This window comes from Ranitomeya variabilis, chromosome 2 (assembly GCF_051348905.1).
Source record: "Ranitomeya variabilis isolate aRanVar5 chromosome 2, aRanVar5.hap1, whole genome shotgun sequence".
NCBI classification, from domain to species: Eukaryota; Metazoa; Chordata; class Amphibia; order Anura; family Dendrobatidae; genus Ranitomeya; species Ranitomeya variabilis.
Window position 1 is genome coordinate 262729292 of NC_135233.1, and position 27931 is coordinate 262757222.

Below are 27931 nucleotides of genomic sequence, written 5' to 3' on the forward strand. Positions count from 1 at the left end.
TTCACGTAAAAACCCACCTCTTTATTACAGCTTATGGTTCTGTATGCAATCAGGAAAAAAATAAACAAAAAACAAAAATTGACAAAAATATATATATTAAAAAAAAAAAAACTGAAGTAAATACAGACTGATGCCATAAGCGATACAATTCTATGAATTTCCAAAATACAAAAACTGCGGCTGTTTTTTTAACTTATTTTTTTTACAATGAACTTTTTTTTTTTTGTTACAATCGATGGTTGCCCTGTTGCCCACCTGTTCTCACCTTCAATCCAGCAAAAGAAGATGAAGGAAAAGGGAAGAGCCACAGAGACTGAAGGGATAAGTCGGCCTGATGTGATGGCAGCGTCATCGTCCGCTCATTCCATTCTTCAGGCAAGATCTCTGCTTGCTGCTTTCAATACTTGTAACCATTCTTGCTATATCCAGAGGCAGACAAGCACTCAGACCTAGTTCTGACAAACAGCTGAGGGATTGTTACAGTGTATGTAGGAATCAGGGAGCAGATAGCTAAGCTGATACACTGTAACAAACCCTCACCTGTAAACAGGATTAAATCAGGGCTGGTATAAGAATACTGTGATGACTGCTGGGGATTGGAGGGGGCTGCAGATTTTCCCAGTGGTCGATCCTACAGAACACAGGTAAACACAGAACTATACAACCATAGGCAGGAGGGGGATCGGCGATGGCGAGGAGGAAATCTGGGCGTTTGCCCCTCGTTTTGGTCACAAATAAAATGATCATAAAACTGATATAAAAGCAGAGTAAACTGAGGTGGAAAAAGGCAAGACGCGCACAGCCTCAATGGACGCACAGTGGAGGGGACGTGACCCCCAATAACAGCTGAGGATTACGGGTGATGACTAGGCGCACAATGGGAATCTGACGTATAATGCCCAGAAACTGCGCTAACGACAACATTTTAACTTATACTCTATTCACATCCAAAGCTGCAGTCACAAGTAAAGCGATGGTTGGGGGAGCACGCTGAGGTCCCCTGCTGGTTCAGTGTCTGCACTGCTGTAGTGTTAATACCTGTTCCTGTCCTGTTATCTCACTGCTCCTAGAAGGATCTCATCCAATAAATGGTGCGTCTGGCACGACCATGGCAATGGCTGAGAGCGCAGCTATGGCTGGTGCATAAGACAAGTTAGGCCTTGGGGGCATAATACAGATTGTACATTGGTGTACACAAGAGCTGCATGCAGATGTGAGCCAATACTGGAAAACAACCAAGAAACAATGATATTTTGGGGCAGGGTGGGGGCCTTCACATTGCATCCTCATTGTTTTTAATGTGACCGAAGGAAAAACTGGAAAAAAAAAAAAATCTGGTGAATTACCGCCAAAGAGGGCAAAGAAAAAAAAAGCAGAGCTGAGGCTGCGAGGTCTGTAAGATCATTATCATTGTTCGTGGTGCTGAAGGATAAAACGTTCTCCCTCCGCTGCACCCCCTAATGACACAGTCTAACAACATGGGGGGCTTAGCAATCGCTCTTCCACAGTTTGATGGTCTTGTCATTCTCTAGCGCTGCAGACGCGATGATGTTTTCTGTTGGGTGGCAGGCGGTGGAAATGACGACATCTGAAAGACAGAAGGAAAAGTGATTACTGAGCTAACCGCCAGAACCAAACCTGGCACAGAGGATAACTCCCATCATTACTGAGCACTGGAACCTTAAGTCAATACCTAACACAATCCAAATCTGATCCCAGGAGATGACAATCTAATATTATAAATATTATTCCATTTGTCCCAAGGTTAGAAGGAGTGTTGTAATAAAATAGCTTCTATTCGTTTACACCAAGCAGAGGTGAGAAATGATATGGCCGCCATTACCACGGCACAGGTATTTCCCACCAGTCTAAGAAAGATGCTTGGATCCATCTGCACCAAATTAAGAGGTTCACGGGTTTAATAAATCTACGTCTCTAACTGCCGGGCAGGAGGACCTTTGAGCCAAACGTCTTGCTATTTTCAACCTTTTTTCCCCATTAACTGTCAATAAAACTAGGAGACCACAGTCGTAATTAAATGTGAAAGTATTAAAAAATAATGAGAAAAGTTACAATTTTCTTTGTGCACAGCGCAAATCCATTCTTTTGTTACAATTTATGCCACAGTCAGGTATCCCAGCTTAGGCTACTTTCGCACTAGCGTCGTGCACTGCACGTCGCTATGCGTCGTTTTGTAGAAAAAACGTATCCTGCAAAAGTGCTTGCAGGGTGCGTTTTTCTCCATTGACTTGCATTAGCGACGCATTGCCACACGTCGCAACCGTCATGCTGCGTCGGACCGTCGCCACCAAAAAACGTTGCATGTAACGTTTTTTGGTGCGTCGTCTGCAGCATTTCCGACCGCGCATGCGCGTCCGGAACTCCGCCTCTCACAAAGGGGCAGCGGATGCGTTGGAAAACTGCATCCGATGCCCCCGTTGTGCGGCGCTTTCACTGCTTGCGTCGGTGCGCTGCAACGTCGCATAGCGACATGCAGTGCACGACGCTAGTGTGAAAGTAGCCTTAGTAAAAGTTTCAGCTTTTTGTCCCAGCACGGGGTCAATGACATTCTGCCATCCTTTCCTCCCACATTTCGGCATCTCTTACCCGTGTGTCCCTGTAATTTCTGCACAATCTCCTTGGTCTGGAGGTTCCAGATATACACCAGATTATCTTCTGACCCAGACACAATCCACTGGAACACAAAACAACAAAGTAAATTGTACAAGCAGTCGCCTGAGACAACGATAAAACGTGGATTTGGTTAGTGCCGGACATACCTTGCCGCCGGTCACGGAGAAATTGGCGAAGATGCAGTATTTCTCGTTCTTGTGACACGTGTACGTTTTCAGGCACTGGGGGTGATAATGACACTGCAGTTAGTGACACTATATGGAAAGCAGATCCAGATGGCGGCAGTCAGGTCAGGTACTTCAGCTAGGACTCAGGCCACAAAAAAAGTCAGCGGCTAAACATGACCACACACTACCACCCCCATTATCCATATACAGGAGTAGTAGACCAACATTGCCATAGACTTTGCGGGCAATAATTAGTCCTGGTAAAAGGGGAAGCACACAAGAGGCTACGCTGCAGACTGTCATCCTGCGCTTTTACTATAACAGGCTGGCTTATTACAGAGTCTGCAAGAAGGGTCCGCTCTGCTAATTAGCGTGAAATTAGGGGTGCAAGACTGATGAACAGTTTCAATAGCTGCTCCCCCGAGGAAGGGAGACACCTGGAGAATAGCAGATTAAGCGATGGGGATGTCGATGGCGCGTGTTAATCAGCGCAGGTTATAATACGAGGACGTTAATTGATGTGCACTAAGCAGCCGGGGCCGTGGTGTAGCGTTACAAAAAGCACATGAGGCTGAGTTAACAGCACCAAAGACAACTTACACGTGACATGAAGTTATGAACCTACCTTCCCTTTACTGTAATCCCACAACTTCAGCGTGCTGCAAACAAGAAAACACAAAGCGTCAGAGCAGCACTGGGAACAGTCCTGCGATAGTCATGTGACAAGTGGAGGGGCACCGGCCGGGAGCCAAGAGGCGACTACACAGCAGCACAGGAACGGTTGTTGGACCCCAAAATGCATCCATGTGCACAAGTTAGACAACTCCCGAATTTACAGCTGAGGGTTTGTCAAAGTGAATTAGTGCAGACAAGGCAAAACAATTCTCTTTCTTGTCCAGATTTCCTACACTAAAATCAATCAGTTGTTCCATTCACAGACAGCAAACAGATCTTGTGAAAAGAAACTTAAAAAAAAAAAAAACTAGAAAAACTTTATTATATATCTGTACTCACTTGTCTAAAGTGGCCGCTAGGATGTATTTGCCGTTTGGAGAAAACTTCACGAAAGACACAGGAGGGTTATCATCATCTGTAGAATGACAGAAGACACGAGCTGTGACCACATTACACAACGCTTCTTCGCCGTAGGCTACAAACTGCCACTATGTGACCAGGAGCAACCACTGAGAGAGCAGGCTCACATGTACGAGTGCTGAGGAGCAACTGATAGAGTGGCATTTGCCACTCTATGTCCAAGGAAGATTCACCAAGACTTACCAATCAGCGTTTTTAGGCACTGGCCTGATGCGGTGTCCCAAATCCGGCTAAAAAAAATAATAAGTGTAAAAATGATTACTGACAGTCCTTAGAAATTGCCCAGTGTTATCTTCTGGGGTGGAGGCTTGATACTTAGCAATGTCAGAGCACTCCGTTTTTAGGAACGCTCCATTACACCGTTCCTTTCCCAGACTCTAGAGAATTCTCATATTGGCCAGGCTGTAAGGCTATATTCACATGGAGGGTTGTTTGCAGCCCTTAAATTGAAGCAGATTCCACCAGGATCAGTCTCTTATGGGTAACATGAACTTTTTACCCCAACCAGCAATTTTTTTTTAAAGCATTTTCAGGAGTAAAATAAAAAAAATCCCCATATAAAAAGGTAGAATTCACATAAGACTACATTGGGAGAGCTTTCAAGGTGTTTTGAGTATTTTGGAGCAGATTTACTCAAAAGAAGCCATGAGAACATAGTCTCAGGATATTCACTCAGCAGATTTATGCTTCAGGAATCTGAGACCTAAGTGACCTGAATCATAAACCTTCCCTATAATAAGTGGGGATGTATCACTACAGTACCAAGCAATCGAACATTGCAGGATCCTGGGAAAGTTAGGTCATCATCCCTAAGAGGAGTGTACAGCCACTGCTAAGTAACTACCTTATACCCACAGAATGCAGAATGTCCACTCACCACAGGCCGTCATAACTACTGGAGACGATCAGGGAACCGTCACGATTGAAATGCACCTGGAGAGGTAAAAATAAAAACTTAGTATTCAAAGAACACTGATACAAATATAATACTTTATTAATAAATGTAAAAACATGATTACACAACAAAATAGAGGATAAAACATGATCACAAAAAAGAGAAACAAAATATAAAACATTGTATGATGAGGGCAGGATATGTCAAATCAATTGGCAAATTATAAGTAGCAACCAACAGATACAGAATAAAAAAAATCAAGGAGGCTCTCTGACGAAGTGAGAGCGAAACGTGCATTGGAGTGGTGTGTGGGGCAGCGGTGTGTCATCTTGTTTGGTAACATGTTGTCGTTACGCATTATTTCCATCAGATAGTTGTCTAGGTTTCCTCATGTATAGCCTTATGTTTTGAATTGCAGAGGCTACTAGTATACACTTATACCATCATGATGTATTTATTCTATTGATTTTTATCATTTCTTTTTTTCTTATGTATATTTCATTGTCTTGCTTTGTACCTACATCATTATTTATCTTAATAATAACAAGGCAACATTTCTTGCACTATATCTCATCAAGGAATTTACATGTTTTTGGTATTTATTTATTGCATCATTAAATAGTGTTTTCTTTGTTTTTCCTCTATCTGTTGGTTGCTAACTTGCATTACCTAGTTATAGTATTCACTGTATGGTTAATATTTATTTTCTATTTCTGGTATATTTTTTTTTCCATATAGGTGTTTGTTTAAAAATAAAAACTTGACAGATGTCAATTGTTACCTGGGTATTCTCAGCAGACAACTACCCCCCAGAGAGAAGGAAACCTGATACCTGCCATTATAATGGAGCGCAAAATAACCACAAATCAGGAGAGAGGCCGCTCATTACCCGACACCTACTACTGCCACAATAAGGAGGTCATCACAATCGGGCAGGGATGATGGGAGTGATACATTATAGATAGAGCGATTAGACTGGATAATGGGGGTGATACATTGTGTAAGGGAGTTTCCAACAGTGAAAGTTGCCGGTGGTTTCCATAAACTCATCACTGCTGAGAATCATGGTGTATGTAATGTGCCATGCGATCCCTATCCTACATCGGGGACAAGATAACGGTACGTGTATAGAACACACAATTGGTTAAATCTTACAGCAGAAACGGGGTCAGAGTGCGCAGGCAACGTCTTCAGACATTTCCCGGTCTTTACGTCCCATATTCTGACACTTTCATCAAACTGGAGGAAAACAAAATAAAAGATCACTCGATCAGAAGATGCATACACAATGTGGATTCCTAGCCTCCACCTACTAAAAAACTACAGTTCCCAGCAGTCACTGCGAAAGTTGGAGAAATCCCATCTAAATAATCTTCAAGATCTGACTGCAGACACAGGCCATGTGTCCGACCTCTGCCGCAACGGAGCAGATCATCCCTGAACATTTACCGGACATGTGCATATTATAGGGCTTGTCCACAACTTCCACAGCACCTCAGATGCAATAGGTGAATGTGGAAAATATAAACCATCACCCTTGCATGGTTCCAGTAGTGTTGATACTGGGCCTGCACATTGTGTGATGATCAGCAGCTGCGGATGAGCCTCTTTGCTGAAACATTCAGGTTTCTTCTGAGGGAGGTGTGAAGACTACTGCAGCTCATCACCGAATGTGACGCCATGTAAGCGCAGCAGCCAAGGTCACATGAGAACCAGGAGAGCCATCACCATCATCAATGCAACAGCAACGATGCGGGAGGCGAGAAGGTTTTATTTATTTTTTTACATATTGTGCAAATCATGAACCAGACCTTTAAAGGAAAGCAATGACCTGCACAATCCTTAGTAGTAACAGCGGGCGTATCTCCAGGATGACAGGAGCTCCTGCGAGTAATTGCTGGAAAGCACCAGGTTGTACTGACCACATATCGCAGTCTCATAACCAGAGGGATCCGGACATCGTAGCGACAATGAACCAACATAAGAAGTCAATGGCAGCACTTACTGATCCGGACACTATGAGGTTGGACTGTGGGTTAAAATTGCAGCAGAACACGTAGTTACTGTGACCCTTTAACGTCTTCAGACATTTCCCCTAAAAAAAAAAAAAAAGGTGATGAATTAATGAGGTGCCGAAAATCATAGAAAACGGATCCCACATCATAATGAATATGGAAAAAGCACAGAAAATTGTACTGACCGCACGGAAGGGAAGCCATTGTGCAGCCACCAGAACTTAGCCCATACCTGTCAACTGACCAGGACAACTTACGGCGGGCCCAGCTATTTTACTATACAAGCGTTAAATGTCACCTGCTTGGATTAAACCCCTGTGCAGGGTGTAATGGCGTAACTTTTTGTAGTCTACCAGCTTTCTCTTAAAGGGTTGTCCGGTTCCAAAAAAAATCTTAGATTTTTTGTAATAGAGAACACTTTATAAACATTTAATTTCAACGATTTCTTTACCTAAAGATCTCAGGATCGGTCACTCCTGGCTCTGTGCTGTGAGAAGGTCCTCTGTCGGCATATTACCAGAGCTGCTTGTGAAAGGGGCCAGCTAACAGCTTATTCCAATAGCCAAGCCAGCCCCCTTATCAGTCATCAGGCTAGATGGTGAAGGATGCTGGCTAAGCTACTGAAATGACCCAGTCAGCCAGTCCCTTGTACATACAGCTCGACTGACGTGCTAACACTGGGAAGGCTTTTCTGCGTTGAGCACAAACTGAAAGTGGAGCTGACGGGACCCAAGATCAGATAGGAAATCTACAGATCGGGAGGGGGTGTTTAGTGGGGATAAAATATTGCATATCGACAATATAGGAGAGAACCCGAGGTAGTGAAAATCGGTCCAAACATCCTAGTACATTAGCCACGACAGTGGTCGCTGGGCAGGAGCAGGAAAACCGCCTTTTACCTGACGCCATCCGCGGCTCTACTTTTAATTAGCTGGCGTGGCAAGATGTCATTATTGCAGCGTGACGCACATGATGTTGCTTTCAGGCCGGCTAATCAAAAGAAGAGCCACAGATGATGTCAGGTGATAGTCTGTTCTCTTGCTACTGTTCAGCAATCACTCACTGTTGTGGCAAATGGACTGAGACGAGTAAATCTATTCGCACAAACTCTAGTGACAATTCAGTTTGGGAGTTGGGACCACATCGGCAAAGAGGGGACACGTTTATCCCTTTAAAATACAGCAGCAGTGCAGATGTCAGACTGCTGCTCCATTCATTATATGCAAGGGTGCAGGGAAAAAAAAAACAAGCAAAGGGCAACGCTCGGCAGCCCGATAGATAATGAATGGAGGGGGAGACGTGTATGTGCCACTGGTGACAGCTAGGACACAAATACATAACCCTCATTGACCAGAATACAAAGCAGGAACGCACCGAGCTGACATCCCAAATCTTCAGCGTTTTGTCATCCGAGGCAGAGACAAGGAGATTGGAGTCGGAGGACCAAGCAACATCTGAGATTCCCTGCAAGAGTCACAGACATGTCAGATGGGTTAATGGCACAACAATAAATCTGGTGAAAAAGTCATGGAGTCCTCCGGGGAACGGACCCTGTAATTGTGTGTCTGGCAGGAACAAGAGGCCAATCACATGATGTCTGAGTATATGAAAGTGGCCCCTGGGACACTGGATTCTAGAAGTCTATATTAAAATGGTAAGTCATCTGCTCACAGGAATAGACGAGAATGAAGGCCACTTACCAGCTTGTGTCCAGATATCGTCTTCTCAAATTTGCCGTCATACGCACCCCAGATCTTAATCAATTTATCAGCCGCTAAACGGGAGAAATAAACATAAAATCAGGGCACATAAGATCAGAGTCCGAGAGGATCAGATCGTGAGATAGTGACTTGCTGTGGCTACTGTATCGTGTGCTACCCCTGCTCTATGTTATCAGCGGGATCAGGCCGGGGCACATAGCCTCCGGGACTCCTCCACCTGCCAATCCATGGGCCACACAACATTCACTCAGGAGAAATCCCGCTCCTCCATTATGAGCAGTTACTGCACTTTCAAAAAAAAAAAAAAAGCACCTGAAAAATCAAAGATGGAATCTGATTGTTCCTCTGACACAGGGATCAGCCAAAGGGGAAGGGGGAATCTCCTCTAAAAATTGGGCACCCCGAGGCCCGGCAGTACCGAGAGCCTCCACACCATCACATCCTTACATGAGCTCGCCAGCCACTCTCCGTTGGGACTGAACTTCACAGACGACACGGCCTTGGTGTGACCCGCGAGTGTGAACTTCAGAGTATAATTCGGCTTCACGGGAGCAGGCTGAAACAAAAAAGTTAAGAAGTGAGATCACAAGAATCAAGCGAGATCAGAGGAAAATCATGGGATTTGGGGAGGTTTACACACACAACTCCAATCTAATGTGTACATTGCATTCAAACTGAAGGCAGCAAAATTACAAAGGACATATGAAAACAAGGCGGAATAAAATATGTTTCACCTTGTATTCACCAAGGGATCTATACCGTTAATAAGGACGGCCGATTGTGGCCTGTGGGCACCTAGCCATTGCAGGGCTCTGCCTACCAATGGACTTTGTATTGGACTGTTATTAATGCCTTGTTGACAACTGTGCTCCCCTGATGAGTCTCCACTATTGGATATGAAACGCGTTGGGAGAAATTTCAAGTTTGTCCAATTGTTGGTGGGGTCCATAGTTAGGGACCACTTGGGGCCTGTCCTTGTAAGGACTGGAGTTTGAATGGGTTTAACAGGGAAGGAGAGAAATCACCCTACCCCCAATCCTTATGTTTGAACAGCGGACCCTCAACCGAGGATAGAGAGACGCACCACTGTGATTACATGCCCGCTACTATTGGAGAGGCATATTACTCTGCTGCTTGGTGAGATCCAACCAATTTTTATCTTTTGAGCACTGGTTCACATGAGCACTTTTTTGGTTATTCATAAGTTGTTTGTCTGGTTTTATATTTATCATTAAAAGTTAAGTTTTATTATTGGGACATCCTCTGAGCCATCTTCCATATTCACCACAGTACTCCACACCCCCCGGTTATTCTTATGGCCGCTGTGCCCTCCCCGTCATTCTCTCTGGCAGCTTCATGTCATCACCTAGAATGGCTCTAGCTGTCCTGCAGGATTTCCAGAGGCTGAGCGCTTGTTGGCTGCTCTGTCTTCACTCTGCGTCAAGCTCATCCCAGACCAGCTCCATAGGTCTGAGGACGGCGATTGTGAATGCCATGTCATCTGACGAAGGCTCCATCCTCTTTCTCACATCACCTGCTGGGGCTTGGTGGCGTTTGTCCTGTTACACAAATGATGGACCCACTTAAAGCAGTGCAGATGAGTGGAAGTTGCTGCAGAACACTGCGGTGGACATGTTAGGTTATGTTCCATAAATTTGGAATAAATTACCACCAGCATCACCGGCAGACCTCCATCACTCTTTTCCTCATCTAAAAAAGACATGGATGCTGGTACAAAAAAAAAAATCTCACATTTTGACTCGAGAGCACAATGCAGATTTCCACTCATCTAATGTCCTGTCTTTGTGTTCCTCAGTCCATAAAAGTCTCTTTTTCCTGTTCCTGGTCCTTGGTAGCAGCTTCTTTGCACCAATTTGACCATAAAGGTCACTTCTCGCATACTCTTCTGGACAGTTGGTGATGAGATGCGTCGGCTACGTGATATCTCTGCACCATTTAGAAGCTGTTATCTGAAGTGCTGTCAGTGGTTATGAGGCTGGCACCTGATGAACTTATCCTCTGCAGCAGAGATATCGCAGAGATAATTCTTGGTCTTTCTTACCTGGGGCAGTTTTTACGAGAGCTGGCTTTACCATAGTGATTTGATGGTTTTCATGACTGCACTTGAAGTTCAAAGGTTCTAGCAGTTTTCCAGATTACTGACCTTCAGCTCTTAACGTAATTATGTACCGTATATACTCGAGTATAAGCCGACCCGAGTATAAGCCGACTGTGAAGAAACCAGATTGTATCTTAATTTCCCTGACAACCATGTTTTGCAAAAACAAAAGAACTGGCTTTTTAGCTGTATATTGGCTTGTGAATTTAAGTGTTTATGTCTGGTGGGTCAAGAAGACAGACTTGCCCACTGATATACTATCTAACATACTGTGTAAAGGCTGAGTCACACATAACGATATCGTTGCAACGTCACGCTTTTGGTGACGTAGCAACGATCCCGCTAACGATCTCGTTATGTGTGACAGCGACCAACGATCAGGCCCCTGCTGGGAGATCGTTGGTCAATGGGAATGATCAGGACCATTTTTTGGTCGCTGATACCCGCTGGATCGGTGTGTGTGACGCCGATCCAGCGATGTGTTCACTTGTAACCAGGGTAAATATCGGGTTACTAAGCGCAGGGCCGTGCTTAGTAACCCGATATTTACCCTGGTTACCATTGTAAAAGTAAAAAAAAAAAAAAAACAGTACATACTCACATTCTGATGTCTGTCACGTCCCCCGACGTCCACAGGGTTAAAACTGCTTTCGGCAGGAGCGCTGGTAATGCATGCACTGCTGCCGAGAGCTTCCCTGCACTGACTGTGTCAGCGCCGGCTGTAAAGCAGAGCACAGTGGTGACGTCAGAGAGAGAGAGAGAGAGACAGACAGAGAGAGACAGAGAGAGAGAGAGAGAGAAGAAAAAAGAAACAAAAAATCCTTCATTGGGTTTCGTGTTTCAGCCGAAACCCGACTTTTCACGGTGGTCGGCCGACTCGACCCTAAAAAACTAAAGGTCGCTCAACCCTAGTCATCGCTGTTACTGCCGGCGCTGACACATTCAGTGCAGGGAAGCTCTTGGCAGCAGCGCGTGCATTACCAGCACTCCTGCCGAAAGCAGTTTTAACCCTGTGGACGCCGGCGGGGGACGTGACAGACATCAGAATGTGAGTATGTACTGTTTTTTTTTTTTTTTTTTTACTTTTACAATGGTAACCAGGGTAAATATCGGGTTACTAAGCGCGGCCCCGCACTTCGTAACCCGAGGTTTACCCTGGTTACCCGGGTGCTGCAGGGGGACTTCGGCATAGTTGAAGACAGTTTCAACGATGCCGAAGTCGTTTCCCTGATCGTTGGTCGCTGGAGAGAGCTGTCTGTGTGGGTCACCTCCCCTTTGAAAAAGCCATCGTGCGAAACGCGCGTCAGGGGTCGTGGGAAGGCAACACACAGACCGCTATCTATAATGGGTAAGTTCTTACTGGTCACATGATACTAGTTATATTGGGACATGTATGCTTATTATGTATAGAGGGCGTTGTTCCCTCTGAGACTTTTTCTTATGGAAAGCATATAGGTCCTTTTTTGAACTATTTCAGACTTACCCAGGTCGTATTTGGTAGTGTGCCCTATCCCCCAGTGTACTGGTTGTTTTTCCTCCTGTCCGCATGCTGGAATTTTTTTATGTATTCTGTCATGCTGTTTTATTCTGTCTGTATGATATATTTATTCTATCCTCAAATAAAATTTAGTATTTTCTTACAAAGTTGAGTATCCATGCTCCTCTTTCTTTCGCTAGTATATAACGTGTGAACTTAGCCTAAAGGTACCTTCACACTGAGCAACTTGACAACGATCCGTGACGTTGCAGCGTCCTGGATAGTGATCTCGTTGTGTTTGACACGCAGCAGCGATCTGGATCCTGCTGTGATATCGCTGGTCGGAGCTAGAAGTCCAGAACTTTATTTCGTCATCAGATCACCCGCTGTCATCGCTGGATCGGTGTGTGTGACACCGATGTGTTCACTTGTAACCAGGGTAAATATCGGGTTACTAAGTGCAGGGCCGCGCTTAGTAACCTGATATTTACCCTGGTTACCATTGTAAAAGTAAAAAAAAAAAAAAACACTACATACTCACCTTCTGAAGTCTGTCACGTCCCCCGGCGTCCACGCGCTGCTGCAGAGAGCTTTCCCTGCACTGTGTCAGCGCCAGCCGTAAAGCAGAGCACAGCGGTGACGTCACCCCTGTTACTGCCGGCGCCGCTGATACATTCAGTGCAGGGAAGCTCTCTGCAGCAGCGCGTGGACGCCGGGGGACGTGACAGACTTCAGAAGGTGAGTATGTAGTGTTTTTTTTTTTACTTTTACAATGGTAACCAGGGTAAATATCGGGTTACTAAGCGCGGACCTGCACTTAGTAACCCGATGTTTACCCTGGTTACCCGGGTGCTGCAGGGGGACTTCGGCATCGTTGAAGACAGTTTCAACGATGCCGAAGTCTTTCCCCTGATCGTTGGTCGCTGGAGAGAGCTGTCTGTGTGACAGCTCCCCAGCGACAACACAACGACTTACCAACGATCACGATCGCTGGTCGTGATCGTTGGTAAGTAGTTTAGTGTGACGGTACCTTTACACTAAACGACTTACCAACGATCACGACCAGCGATACGACCTGGCCGTGATCGTTGGAAAGTCGTTGTGTGGTCGCTGGGGAGCTGTCACACAGACAGCTCTCTCCAGCGACCAACGATCAGGGGAACGACTTCGGCATCGTTGAAACTGTCTTCAACGATGCCGAAGTCCCCTGCAGCACCCGGGTAACCAGGGTAAACAACAGGTTACTAAGTGCAGGGCCGCGCTTAGTAACCCGATATTTACCCTGGTTACCATTGTAAAAGTAAAAAAAAAACCAAAACACTACATACTCACATTCTGATGTCTGTCACGTCCCCTGCCGGCGTCCACAGGGTTCATCGCCGGCAGTAACAGCGGTGACGTCACAGCTGTGCTCCGCTTTACGGCCGGCGCTGACATAGTCAGTGCAGGGAAGCTCTCGGCAGCAGCGCGTGCATTACCAGCGCTCCTGCCGAAAGCAGTTTTAACCCTGTGGACGTCGGGGGACGTGACAGACATCAGAATGTGAGTATGTAGTGTGGTTTTTTTTAACTTTTACAATGGTAACCAGGGTAAATATCGGGTTACTAAGCACAGCCCTGCGCTTAGTAACCCGATATTTACCCTGGTTACAAGTGAACACATCGCTGGATCGGCGTCACACACGCCGATCCAGCGGGTGACAGCGGGTGATCAGCGACCAAAAAATGGTCCTGATCATCCCCATCGACCAACGATCTCCCAGCAGGGGCCTGATCGTTGGTCGCTGTCACACATAACGAGATCGTTAGCGGGATCGTTGCTACGTCACCAAAAGCGTGACGTTGCAACGATATCGTTAACGATATCGTTATGTGTGACTCAGCCTAAAGACCCTGGGTAATTCTAAAAACAGCTTACATGCCTTGGGTATAAAATGACTCAGAGTTCACATCCTGAGAGTTTGAAGTGACACAGAGCTATCAGCCAGACATTCTGCAAACCACCCAACAGACAAGAGAAAGGACTGCAGCCAATTCATCATGGCCCCATCACGAGGGACACTGATCTATGATTCTACAGGAAACAACCCAGGGGTTTTTGGCTCCGGTTGGAAGGACATAGATCTGATCCAGTGACAATCTCTGAACCATGGATATGTTTGGAGAAAGCCAGGGTTGGGACCCGCTGGTCGCCTGGTTCCATGCAGATGGTAAGATAAGCCAGGTGGTGACTCTCGTGTCAACTGGCTTTGGACCTTGTATGGACTCTATGGACAGTTCTTGGTCATCTCCCTATGCTTGTCGTTACCCCTTCTCTGTGCGTTCATCCACGGATGGAGTAGCGACCCTGGGAGCTCTGACATCATGTCAACTGGCTTTGGACCTTGTATGGACTCTATGGACAGTTCTTGGTCATCTCCCTATGTTTGTCGTTATCCCTTCTCTGTGCGTTCATCCACAGATGGAGTAGCGACCCTGGGAGCTCTGACATCATGTCATACTGGAACTACGTGGAGACGCAGTGATCTTTTATATGCGCCCATGTGACCCTGGGAGCTCTGACATCGTGTCATACTGGACCTACGTGGAGACGCAGTGATATTTTATATGCGCCCATGTAACCATACAATTTCAGCCATGGTGTGATTGTTCTGTTTGCTATTGTGTGTTGTGGTTCAATAAAGTATTGCCACACTGTTTTACCTTAACCCTGTGTTGTCTGTGTAGTGTATTGCCCATGGGGAGATAGAGCGGGTGTTCAGTGGTATGAGCCGTGGTCCATGCAGTCTTGCTAAAGACAGCCGGGCCAGCAGACGAGAGCACCCACTGACCCAGTTTCTCCACACGAATATAAGCCTAGGGTGGGAAATGCAGCAGCTACCGGTAAATGTCAAAAGTAAAAATAGATACCAATAAAAGTAAAAAATATAGTTCTTACCGATAACGGTATTTCTTGAGCCCATGACGGCACCACGGAGAGAGGGGATCCGCCCACCAAGGACAGGAAACCTACGGATAAAAAGGCGGTACCACTCTCCTGCGTCAGTTGTTTTACATAGAGAATGATGGGAGACTACTAAAACATTTGTTAGCTTTAACTGTTTAGCATAACGAGATACCGCGTGATTTTAAAAACTATGAACAAACTATGAATAAACTATGGCACTATTTAATGTGAGCACCCATAAGTGAAGGGAGGGAATGTACGGGTGCCGTCATGGGCTCAGAGAAATACCGTTATCGGTAAGAACTATATTTTTCTCTGATCGCCCATGACGGCACCACGGAGAGAATTGCATAGATAGTACATTCAGGGAGGGACCACCGCTTCCAGAACCCTTTTACCGAAGGTAAGGTCCGAAGAGGAGATTAGGTCCAATCTATAGTGCCTATAGAATGTAGATGGTGAGGACCAGGTAGCAGCTCTACATATCTGGTCTATGGGAACTTCGGCCTTCTCCGCCCAGGAAGATGCCACTGCCCTTGTCGAGTGAGCCTTAACCTCCCCGGGAACGGACATCCCACTTGCCGAGTATGAAAGACTGATGGCATCCGTAATCCATCTTGCTATGGTGGCTTTCTATGCTTTTTTCCCCTTCCGGGGACCCTGGAAACACACAAACAGAGAGGCATCCTCCCTACTCTCCTTAGTGACTTCTAGGTAGCGTAAGAGACATCTTCGTACATCTAGTGTATGTAATGTTTGTTCCTTCTTGTTTACAGGGTTGGGACAGAAGGAAGGGAGAGAAATCTCTTGAGACCTGTGAAACTTTGATGCCACTTTCGGGAGATATGCTGGGTCTGTTTTTAAAATGACCCTATCCTCTAGAAATTGTGTGTAAGGAGGGTTAGCCGAAAGAGCCTGTAAGTCGCTGACTCTACGGGCAGAAGTGAGGGCGACTAACAGAGCGGTTTTGAGAGATAGGTTTTTTATTGAAGCTTCGTGTAATGGTTCGAATGGTGGACTGGTCAGGGCTTTAAGGACTAAGTTTAAGTCCCATTGAGGAACGATTTTTACCGGAAGAGGCCTTGATCTTCCTGCTGCTCTTATGAATCTAGCGGCCCACCTATTTGAAGCTAAATCAAAATTGAATAGGGCTCCCAATGCTGCCACGTGAACTTTCAGGGTACTAGTGGCCAGCCCCATCTCCAACCCATTTTGTAGGAACTCTAATATGGAATTAAGGGGAATTTCTTTCCCTATTTTTGCACCTGATGAAGACAGAAACTTTTTCCATATCTTGCCATATTGTTTCGTTGTAACTGGCTTCCTACTTTGTAACAAGGTTGAGATTAACCCTGGGGAGAACCCCCTGTCTTTTAGCAGCTTCCTTTCAAGAGCCAAGCTGTCAAGTGCAAGTTCTTGACCCGTGGATGACAGACTGGGCCCTGCGACAATAGATCCTGAAGGTCTGGTAATACCCAGGGGTCGGATATTGACATCTTCCTCATCCATGAGAACCAAGGTCTCTTCGGCCAGAACGGGGCAATTAAGATAACCAGCGCCCCGTCCTCCCGAATCTTCCTCAGCACTGCTGGAATCAGAATGAGAGGAGGAAAGGCATAGAGCAGATGATGACCCCAAGACATCAGGAAAGCGTCCACAACTACTGGGTTCCCCAGAGATGATAGGGAGCAAAAGGAGGCTACTTTTTTGTTTAGATGGCTCGCAAAGAGATCTATTTTGGGAACCCCCCATTTCTCTGTGATCTGGGTAAATATTGCCTGATTCAGTTCCCATTCTCCCTGTTTTAGGCTGGACCGACTGAGGAAGTCCGCTTTGTAGTTGTCTACCCCTTTTATGTGTAGGCTTGTTAGGGATAGGAGGTTGCTCTCGGCTATTTGCAGGATTGAGTTGGTCACTTCCATTAGATTTTTGGAACGGGTGCCCCCTGGTGATTTAGGTAAGATACTACCACCCGGTTGTCCGACATCACTCTTACGTGATGAGAGTGAAGGACTTCCAAGAATTCCTGAAGGGCAAATTTGACCGCAAGAAGTTCCTTCATATTGGAGGATTTGTCTGCTAGGGACGGAGACCAGGTGCCTTGGGCTACCAGATCGCCCGGATGAGCTCCCCACCCTGAGGGGCTTGCGTCCGTAGTTAGGACTTTTGAGATCTGAATTACCCACGGGACCCCCTGGGAAAGATTTTCCTGCGACTTCCACCATGTCAGAGAGTGGCTGGTACGAGGAGATAGAATTAACCGCCCGTCTAAATGCCCTCCTAGATGGGTTTGTTCTGACAATATCTGCCATTGGAGGTCTCTCGAATGTAATTGGGCCCACTGGACTGCGGGGATGCAAGAGGTCATGGAGCCTAGGAGGGACATACCCTGACGGAGTGTTATGGAGGGGAGAGATTGAACCCTTGATACCAAACTTTTTATTTTTTGTATTTTGCTCTCCGGGAGCCGACATTCCATTTTTATGGAGTCTAGGGTGAGACCTAGGTACTCCTGAACTTGAGAAGGTATTAGTCTGGATTTTTCTATGTTTATTAGCCAGCCCAGTTCTTTTAGGGAATGAATCACAATTGCCAATTGATTCTCGCAATGCTGCGGGGAGGAGCCTATTACCAAAAAATCGTCCAGATATGGTACAATCAAGGTATTTTCTTCCCTGAGGTGAGCCATTACCTCCGCAATCAGTTTTGTGAAAATCCTCGGGGCTATGGCTAGACCAAAAGGCAGAGCTGAGAACTGGAAGTGACTTAGGACTCCTCTGATGTGAACCGCCATCCTGAGGAATCTTTGGTGATCTTTGTGTATTGGGACGTGATAATATGCGTCCTTTAGGTCTAGGACCACCATGAAGCATTGAGGAAACAGCATTTTGATAGACGACTTTATCGTTTCCATTTTGAATGCCTGAACCTCTAAGTAGTTGTTTAGACTTTTCAGATTTATGATGGTTCTGAAAGACCCGTCTGGTTTTCTTCTCAGAAATAGAGGGGAATAGTATCCTTGTCCTCTTTCTTGAGGGGGAACCTCCAGGAGAACTCTCTACTAACCCGATGACTTCTCTTTCTAGTGCCAGCTGCTCTTCTGCCGAAGACTTTGTAGATGTCATCGTAAAAGAGGGACGAGGGTATCTTTTGAATGTTAACCTCAGTCCTGATTCTATGATGTTCAGTATCCATTGACTGGAGGTAATCTTTTCCCAGGCTGGGAGAAAGAGAGACAGCCTCCCTCCCACCTGGGGCGAACCTTCATTGCGGAGGTTTCTTGTTATCATTGGGGTTTTTATTAAAGATAAACCCCTTGTTTTTGTTCCTCTTATCCTCCCATTTCCCTTGGCCTCTCCCGGGTTTTTGCGGAAAAACCTCTTGTTCCGAAAGGGCTTCCGGTAAGAGGGGAGGCCCAGGAGGAGGAAAGGACTTTTTCTTGTCCCCAGCTTTTTCTAAAATGTCGTCTAAAGTGGAACCAAACAAGAATTCTCCTTCACAGGGGATGGTACACAGTCTTGTTTTAGTTTGGAGGTCGCCTGGCCAGTTCTTAAGCCAGAGGGCGCGCCTGGCCCCATTAGCCAGTGCTGCTGACCTAGCGGCTAATCTGATTGAGTCGGCCGAGGCGTCAGCCAGGAAAGCCGCAGCTCCCCTCATTACTGGTAAAGTATTCAGTATCGAGTCTTGGGAAGTCTTCCCTTTTAATTGACCCTCTAGTTGATTTAGCCAAATCATTAGGGAGCGAGATGTACATGCCGCTGCTACTGCAGGTTTTAAGCCCCCCCCTGCTGCCTCCCAAGAGCCTTTGAGGAAGGCGTCCGCCTTCTTGTCCATAGGGTCTTTTAGTACCCCCATGTCTTCAAACGGGAGTGCGAATTTTTTTGATGCTTTAGCTATTGCCACATCTAATTTGGGGGCTTTTTCCCAAAAGGAGCAGGATTCATCCTCAAAAGGGTATTTCCTTTTGGGAGTTAAGAGAGACTTTTTCATGGGCTTTTTCCATTCTTTTTTAATTAAAGCTGCAATTGCATCATTAAGTGGAAAAGCTCTCCTCTTTTTTTGTTCTAGGCCCCCGAACATGATGTCTTGTACCGATTTTTTGGGGTGGGAGTCTACTAACCCCATAGTACTTCTCACCGCCTTTATGAGGCCATCGGTGTCCTCTAGTGGGAAACAGTTGTGCCCCCCCGAGGAAGAAGTGGATGATGCAGATGAGGAGGAGGAGGAGTCGGAGGATACTGAACTCGCACTGTCGCTGTCAGATTTTGAGGCCGGAAACGGAGACCTATCCCTGGTCTTTCTCTGTTTTTTCCCCTTCTTTAGGGATCTAAGGGTGTCTTCCACTTGCTCCTTAATCAGGTTTTTTAAGTCGGTTGCAAACCCTGGCAGACTTTCAGATACTGTCTGCTGTATGCAAGCGTTACACAGCGTCTTCTCCCAGGCAGGTGGAAGATCTTCTGTACAGATGGCACAAATTTTATGCTTTGTTTTGCCTACGCTCTTCCTCCCCTAAAAGAGACAAATAATAATCTTACTGTCTCTGACTTTCACGAAGATCCACTTACCACCTCCAGGACCCATAAATACCGGTTGGGGATTCTCCGCCTCTGGCTTTTTCCCCGACGCCGTACTGGACCCCTTACTGTGTTGGGACCTCTGGCGTTCTTTGCTGGTGTCCTGGCGCTGCTGTCGCCTTTTTTGCTGCTGCTGCTGTGGCGATGCTATAGGTGGAGGTGATTCTGGCAAGGGAGATGCCGGGTCGCTCATATTGCTGCTGGTCTGCGGTCACTGCTTTGACAGCACTCTGGTGTAGTCGCAAGTAGCTTTTTTTTGAGGCTCCTGCTGATATATTGCAGAGCCGCTAGGAGGAAGTAACTTTCCTCATTTAAAGCCTTCGCGCCGCTTTTTTTTTTTTTTTTTTTATATATCCGCGCCTGCGCAGTAGCGCCCAGCTGATGGCGAGAAGCGCCGAACGCCGGCGCCTGCGCAGTCGGGCTTCAGCGGCGCCTGCGCAGAAGCGTGTATCCGCACGAGCGCCCCGCCGGCGCCTCGCGAGACCAGCTTAATCCCGGGCATGCGCCGAACTTGCAAGATGGCGCCGGGAGTGCAGATATGGCGCTGCTGACCGGCGCCCCCGGTCCTATGCAGTCCCTACCGCGCGACTCTGCACGCCCGATGGCGGTGCAGTGTGCAGACTGACGCATGTTTTTGGGGAGGGCCGCGCCGCACCTCCCGCAACCACAGAGGGACCCCCCTGGATGTTGCCTGCTGCATCTTACCTGGGGAGGTGACCGCGAACTCCTTGTCACCTCCCCCGCACACCCTAGAGGCCCACTAGCCCCCCGCGGTGGCGCTTCGGGTCACCACCTCAGCCGAGGCAGAGGGACCCCAGCTGCCTGAACCGGACTGGATGGCCCCGGAATGCCCACGTCGATTCGGTAAGTCCGTAGGTCTCCCATCAAGGACAGGAAACCAACTGATGCAGGAGAGTGGTACCGCCTTTTTATCCGTAGGTTTCCTGTCCTTGGTGGGCGGATCCCCTCTCTCCGTGGTGCCGTCATGGGCGATCAGAGAAATTAATTGAGACATCAGTAGGTTAAGTGTTTTTGAATATCCATATTGAACCAGGAGCCCCATATAATGTTCCATACAGTTCATGATGACCCCATAAGATGCTCCATATTAAAATATGCCCCATATAATCATGCATAAAGGTTAATAATGGCCCCATAAGATGCTTCATAGTCACATTTGCCCAATATAATGCTGCACAAATGTTGATTATGGCCCCATAAGATGCTCCATAAAGATATTTGCCCGATATAGTGCTGCACAAACGTTGCTTATGGCCCCATACAGACACTTGCCCCATATAGTGCTGCACAAACGTTATGGTCCCATAAGATGCCCCATATAGACACTTGCCCCATATAGTGCTGCACAATCGTTGATTATGGCCCCATACAGACAGTTGCCCCATATAGTGCTGCACAAACGTTATGGCCCCATATAGTGCTACACAAACGTTATGGCTCCATATAGTGCTCCACAAACGTTATGGCCCCTTAGATGCACCATACAGACAATTGCCCCATTTGCTGTTGCTGCGATAAAAAAATAAAAAATCACATACTCACCTCTCCGTCGCTCAGGCCCCCGGCACTTTCATTATTCCCCTGCTCCTCGTTCCGGCGCCGCTCCATCTTCAGTAGTTACGCTCAGGTCAGAGAGCAGAGTGGCACTAACCACGTCATCACGCCCTCTGACCTGAGCGTCACTGCTGAAGATGGAGCGGCCCCGGAACGAGGAGCAGGTGAATATGGTGCAGCGCTGCGCTCCCTCTCCCCGTTATACTCACCTGCTCCTGGTGCTGTGAAGTCCCTGCTTCCCCGCAGCTTCTTCCTGTAGTGAGCCGTCACCGTTACCGCTCATTACAGTAATGAATATGCGGCTCCACCTCTATGGGAGGTGGAGCCGCATATTCATTACTGTAATGAGCGGTAACATGTGACCGCTCACTACAGGAAGAAGCTGCCGGCGCCGGGGAAGCCAGGGACGTGCAGGGACCGCGCCAGGAGTTGGTGAGTATAATTAGACAGCCCCCGCTCCCCTGCCGACCCCTGGGTATGACTCGAGTGTAAGCCGAGAGGGGGACTTTCAGCCCCAAAAAATGGGCTGAAAATCTCGGCTTATACTCGAGTATATACGGTAATCTGATTTCTTGCTTCTTGCCATATTCTGGCTTAGAACAGTTGTGGAATAGGACTGTATGGATCTGTACACCATCACTGCCTTTCCAAAACACCTGATGGTCACAAAGACTTTCAAATGAACTCTTGATGAGACTTGTTCATTGGAGCTGTTCCACTGTTCCAGGTGACAAACTGATGAAGCTGCTGCACAGAACGACGAGTGGAAAGGCGACATTGGTAATAGGAGGCATCTGAGGTAGCACATGTGTTTCTTTACTCCTTGTTTTCATGTTCTCTTTTCTGGTTTTGCTGCCTTCAGTCTGAATCTACAGTGTGCACATTCCATTAACAAGGAAAAGCACTGCATTAACAGGGGTCTGAACTTTTCACTGGTACAGTATTTTTGTATATCACCTGTACACCAAGTAAAGAATAAAGCTTTATTCTGCACACACACATTCGTTATCAGGTCACTTCTCATTTCCACTGACAACCAAAGGTCTCTGTTAATAAAGCAATTGTCCAATATTTGGATAACCCCTTCTGAAATGCCATGGCCTCCATGTAATGTAAATGCAACAATTCTCACCTCCCATAGAGGCGCAGTGTCTCCCGACATTATGTTACACCTTCCCTGCAGGGACTGCTGATCAATGTGTCATGCTGTCAGACAGAGCAGAGACAGTGGAAGGCCGGAAAGAGAGCACATGCCGCTTTTAACGATGGGAACAATATCAAAGCTGTCAAAATCCATTTAAAAGTCCAAAGTTGCAACCAAGATAGTAGCAGACCCAGCTGTCACTAATGCTTCAAAGGGGCTGGGGATTGGAAACACGTTACGTATTTTAATTATTTTCTAAACTTCTTTTATCTTTTATTTTTTAAGTCAGGTGTTGTATAATCCCTGTATCTTTTTTTACCCCTCACATCGGTTTATGGTCATCAACACAAGGAAAGTAAGAAATATGGTTCCCCGCAGTGTAAGTGATGGCGACTGTCTGACTGCTGGGGGAGTCAGGAGGTGGATGACGATTTCCCATATAAGCTGTGCCCGAGTGTCATCGTTAGTCACCCTAAACATCTGCGGCATCTGCATCCCCCATATATAACTAGTGTGGGTCTGTTGTACAAAAGAGGGGCGGCTGACCTTGCTCTGGTTGCTGGAGGATGATGGGGTAGATTGTGTCTTAGACGCTTCAGTCTCTGGCTTCTTTTCTTCTGTGGCCATGATGGATTTTCTGGACGCGGGTCACGTGATGCAGAAGACGTCAGCCCTGTCCGTGCAGACTGCTGCGATACAAAAGGACAAGAGGCCATCAGCACCACAAACCCCAGAAAACGTTCATATACACGTCAAGCTGAACACCCAGAACAACAGAAGGCGACAGAGGAAGGAAAGAGTTTTAGGGCATGTTCACACACTGCATTTTTGTGGACATTCTTTCCAGCATAAAAACACGTTTTACTGTCCCAGCAAAATGAATGTGGTGTCTGAGATCTTAGGCACACGCTGCTTATTTTTTATTTTCAGATTTTAAACTTCAAAGTATTTTTCAAGGCTGTAGCCCGGAGGTCACAGTACAGGACATAATCGGATGTACGTACACACACAGCAGGACGCCACAGTACGGGACACACCCCCCCCAACCGAGGGAGCCACAGTACAGGACACAGGCGGACACACACACACACACACACACACACCTCGCAGGGGGCCACAGTATGGGATACACACACACACCCCCCAACCCGGGGGCTACAATACGGGACACAGTACAGGACACGGAAGGAAGTACAGATGTACACACACACACACACAGTACGGGACAATCAAGCCAACCCGGGGTCCACAGTATGGGACAAACACACACCCTAATCCGGGGTCCACAGTACGGGACAAACATACACCCCAACTCGGGGTCCACAGTTCAGGACACAGTCAGAAGTAAAGATGTTCACACACACACACACACACACACACACACACACACACACACACAGTACGGGACAAACACACACCCCAACCCGGGGTCCACAGTACGGGACAAACACACACCCCAACCCGGGGTCCACAGTACGGGACAAACACACACCCCAACACGGGGTCCACAGTTCAGGACACAGTCGGAAGTACAGATGTTCACACACACACAGTACAGGACAAACAACACACCCCAGGTCCGCAGTACAGGACACGGACGGAAGTACAGATGTACACACACACACACACAGTACGGGACAAACACACACCCAAACCTGGGGTCCACAGTACAGGACACGGACGGAAGTACAGATGTACAGATCTAGGCACACACAGTACGGGACAAACACACACCCCAACCCGGGGTCCACAGTACAGGACACGGACGGAAGTACAGATGTACAGATCTACGCACACACAGTACGGGACAAAGACACACACCCCAACCCGGGGTCCACAGTGTGGGACAAACACACACCCTAATCCGGGGGCTACAATACGGGACAGACACACACACACCCCAACCCAGGGGCTACAGTACGGGACACAGTACAGGACATAAACGGACGGACGTACACACACCCTCAGTACGGGACACACACACCCCTCAACCCGGGGGCACAGTACGGGACACACACACACACATACAGTACAGACCAAAAGTTTGGACACCTTCTCATTTAAAGATTGACAATTGTACATTCACACTGAAGGCATCAAAACTATGAATTAACACACTTGGAATTATATACTTAAAAAAGTGTGAAACAACTGAAAATATGTCTTATATTCTAGGTTCTTCAAAGTAGCCTTTTGCTTTGATGACAGCTTTGCACACTCTTGGCATTCTCTTGATGAGCTTCAAGAGGGAGTCACCAGGAATGGTTTTCACTTCACAGGTGTGCCCTGTCAGGTTTAATAAGTGGGATTTCTTGCCTTATAAATGGGGTTGGGACCATCAGTTGTATTGAGCAGAAGTCTGGTGGATACACAGCTGATAGTCCTACTGAATAGACTGTTAGAATTTGTATTATGCAAGAAAAAAAGCAGCTAAGTAAAGAAAAACGAGTGGCCATCATTACTTTAAGAAATGAAGGTCAGTCAGTCCGAAAAATTGGGAAAACTTTGAAAATGTCCCCAAGTGCAGTGGCAAAAACCATCAAGCGCTACAAAGAAACTGGCTCACATGAGGACTGCCCAGGAAAGGAAGACCAAGAGTCACCTCTGCTTCTGAGGACAAGTTTATCCGAGTCACCAGCCTCAGAAATCGCAGGTTAACAGCAGCTCAGATTACAGACCAGGTCAATGCCACACAGAGGTCTAGCAGCAGACACATCTCTACAACAACTGTTAAGAGGAGACTTTGTGCAGCAGGCCTTAATAGTAAAATAGCTGCTAGGAAACCACTGGTAAGGACAGGCAACAAGCAGAAGAGACTTGTTTGGGCTAAAGAACACAAGGAATGGACATTAGACCAGTGGAAATCTATGCTTTGGTCTGATGAGTCCAAAATTGAGATCTTTGGTTCCAACCACCGTGTCTTTGTGCAACGCAGAAAAGGTGAACGGATGGACTCTACATGCCTGGTTCCCACCGTGAAGCATGGAGGAGGTGTGATGGTGTGGGGGTGCTTTGCTGGTGACACTGTTGGGGATTTATTCAAAATTGAAGGCATACTGAACCAGCATGGCTACCGCAGCATCTTGCAGCGGCATGCTATTTCATCTGGCTTGCGTTTAGTTGGACCATCATTTATTTTTCAACTGGACAATGACCCCAAACACACCTCCAAGCTGTGTAAGGGCTATTTGACCAAGAAGGAGAGTGATGGGGTGCTACACCAGATGACCTGGCCTCCACAGTCACCAGACCTGAACCCAATCGAGAATAGTTTGGGATGAGCTGGACCGCAGAGTGAAGGCAAAAGGGCCAACAAGTGCTAAGCATCTCTGGGAACTCCTTCAAGATTGTTGGAAGACCATTTTCGGTGACTACCTCTCGAAGCTCATCAAGAGAATGCCAAGAGAGTGCAAAGCAGTCATCAAAGCAAAATGTGGCTACTTTGAAGAACCTAGAATATAAGACATAATTTCAGTTGTTTCACGCTTTTTTGTTAAGTATATAATTCCACGTGTTAATTCATAGTTTTGATGCCTTCAGTGTGAATGTACAGTTTTCATAGTCATGAAAATACAGAAAAATCTTTAAATGAGAAGGTGTGTCCAAACTTTTGGTCTGAACTGTACATACCAACTGGGGGGGCACAGCACAGGTAATAATAATAATCTTTATTTTTATATAGCGCTAACATATTCCGCAGCGCTTTACAGTTTTGCACACATTATCATCACTGTCCCCGATGGGGTTCACACTCTAAATTCCCTATCAGTATGTCTTTGGAATGTGGGAGGAAACCGGAGAACCCGGGGGAAATCCACGCAAACACGGGGAGAACATACAAACTCTTTGCAGATGTTGTCCTTGGTGGGATTTGAACCCAAGACACCAAATGCTGCAAGGCTGCAGTGCTAATCACTGAGCCACACCAACCCCCAGGGGCACAGGTCGACACACACACACAAACCCCCGGGGAGCACAGTATGAGACACACATACACACCAAGCCGGGTGGCACAGTGCAGGAAATACACACTCACACATCAACCCGGGTGGCACAGTGCAAGACGCCCTCACACACCCCCAACCCTGGGGGGGCACAGCACGGGACACGCACCAACCCCAACCCCCGGGGGGGCACAATACGGGACACGCACCAACCTGGGGGGCATAGTACAGGAAACACACACAACCCCAGGGGGCATAGTACAGGACACACACACACCAACCCCGGGGGGCACAGTACAGGACACACACACACCAACCCCGGGGGGCACAGTACAGGACACACACACACCAACCCCGGGGGGCACAGTACAGGACACACACACACACCAACCCCGGGGGGCACAGTACAGGACACACACACACACCAACCCCGGGGGGCACAGTACAGGACACACACACACACCAACCCCGGGGGGCACAGTACAGGACACACACACACACCAACCCCGGGGGGCACAGTACAGGACACACACACACACCAACCCCGGGGGGCACAGTACAGGACACACACACACCAACCCCGGGGGGCACAGTACAGGACACACACACACCAACCCCGGGGGGCACAGTACAGGACACACACACACACACCAACCCCGGGGGGCACAGTACAGGACACACACACACACACACACACACACACACACACACACACACACACCAACCCCGGGGGGCACAGTACAGGACACACACACACAACCCCAGGGGCACAGTACAGGACACACACACCAACCCCGGGGACACAGTACAGGACACACACACAACCCCAGGGGCACAGTACAGGACACACACAACCCCAGGGGCACAGTACAGGACACACACACACCAACCCCGGGGGGCACAGTACAGGACACACACAACCCCAGGGGCACAGTACAGGACACACACACAACCCCAGGGGCACAGTACAGGACACACACAACCCCAGGGGCACAGTACAGGACACACACACCAACCCCAGGGGCACAGTACAGGACACACACACACCAACCCCGGGGGGCACAGTACAGGACACACACACACACCAACCCCGGGGGGCACAGTACAGGACACACACACAACCCCAGGGGCACAGTACAGGACACACAGACCCGGGGTTACAGCTCTGGACCTCTGTGCTATTATACCAGCAGAGGGCGCAAATTTCAGCATTACTACTTGGGCCGCAGGATACATGGCGAGGAATTGACCTGGCTTATACGGTACACAGAGCTCTATCTGGGCTCCCCCCCCCCTGGACAAACATCCAACGTTTCCGGCTCCGTTTCCCCGCTTACCCGGTTATTCGGCCTCAGCTCATTGACGCCGTGCACGCTGAAAACGAGGAGACTGCGCGCCAGGCCGGGAACGGAGGAACAGACACACATGCGCAGTACAACACATTCAGCCACAAAGCGCAGGCGTGAGATCTGCCGTAATCTTCCGTGCGCAGACGCAGAGCGCAGGCGGAAGATGAACGCATGCGCAGTATGAACTTGGCCGACTACGAGAAAAGATACTGCGCCTGCTCCTAAAAATTCAGGTGAGGAGTTCGTGTGAATAATTAACGGTTTCTGCGCATGCGT

At 47.5% G+C, this 27931-nt stretch overlaps 1 protein-coding gene across 2 annotated transcripts; it reads right to left on the reverse strand.

The window, feature by feature from the left end:
- On the reverse strand, positions 1-27853 carry WDR5 (WD repeat domain 5). Of its 2 annotated transcripts, none has more exons than XM_077284807.1 (14): positions 27644-27853; positions 22909-23051; positions 8975-9083; positions 8507-8580; positions 8181-8270; positions 6797-6886; positions 5947-6030; positions 4774-4829; positions 4080-4126; positions 3816-3891; positions 3427-3460; positions 2781-2855; positions 2608-2695; positions 1-1588 (listed from the first exon to the last, which is right to left on the reverse strand). In XM_077284807.1, the coding sequence occupies exons 2-14, from the start codon at positions 22987-22989 to the stop codon at positions 1488-1490; spliced, it is 1005 nt and encodes a 334-aa protein (XP_077140922.1). In that variant the 5' UTR covers positions 22990-23051; positions 27644-27853; the 3' UTR covers positions 1-1487. The 2 variants fall into 2 exon arrangements, with proteins under 2 accessions (XP_077140922.1, XP_077140923.1); XM_077284808.1 differs by lacking the exon at positions 27644-27853 and adding an exon at positions 27557-27580.
- Positions 27854-27931: the final 78 nt, after the last annotated feature.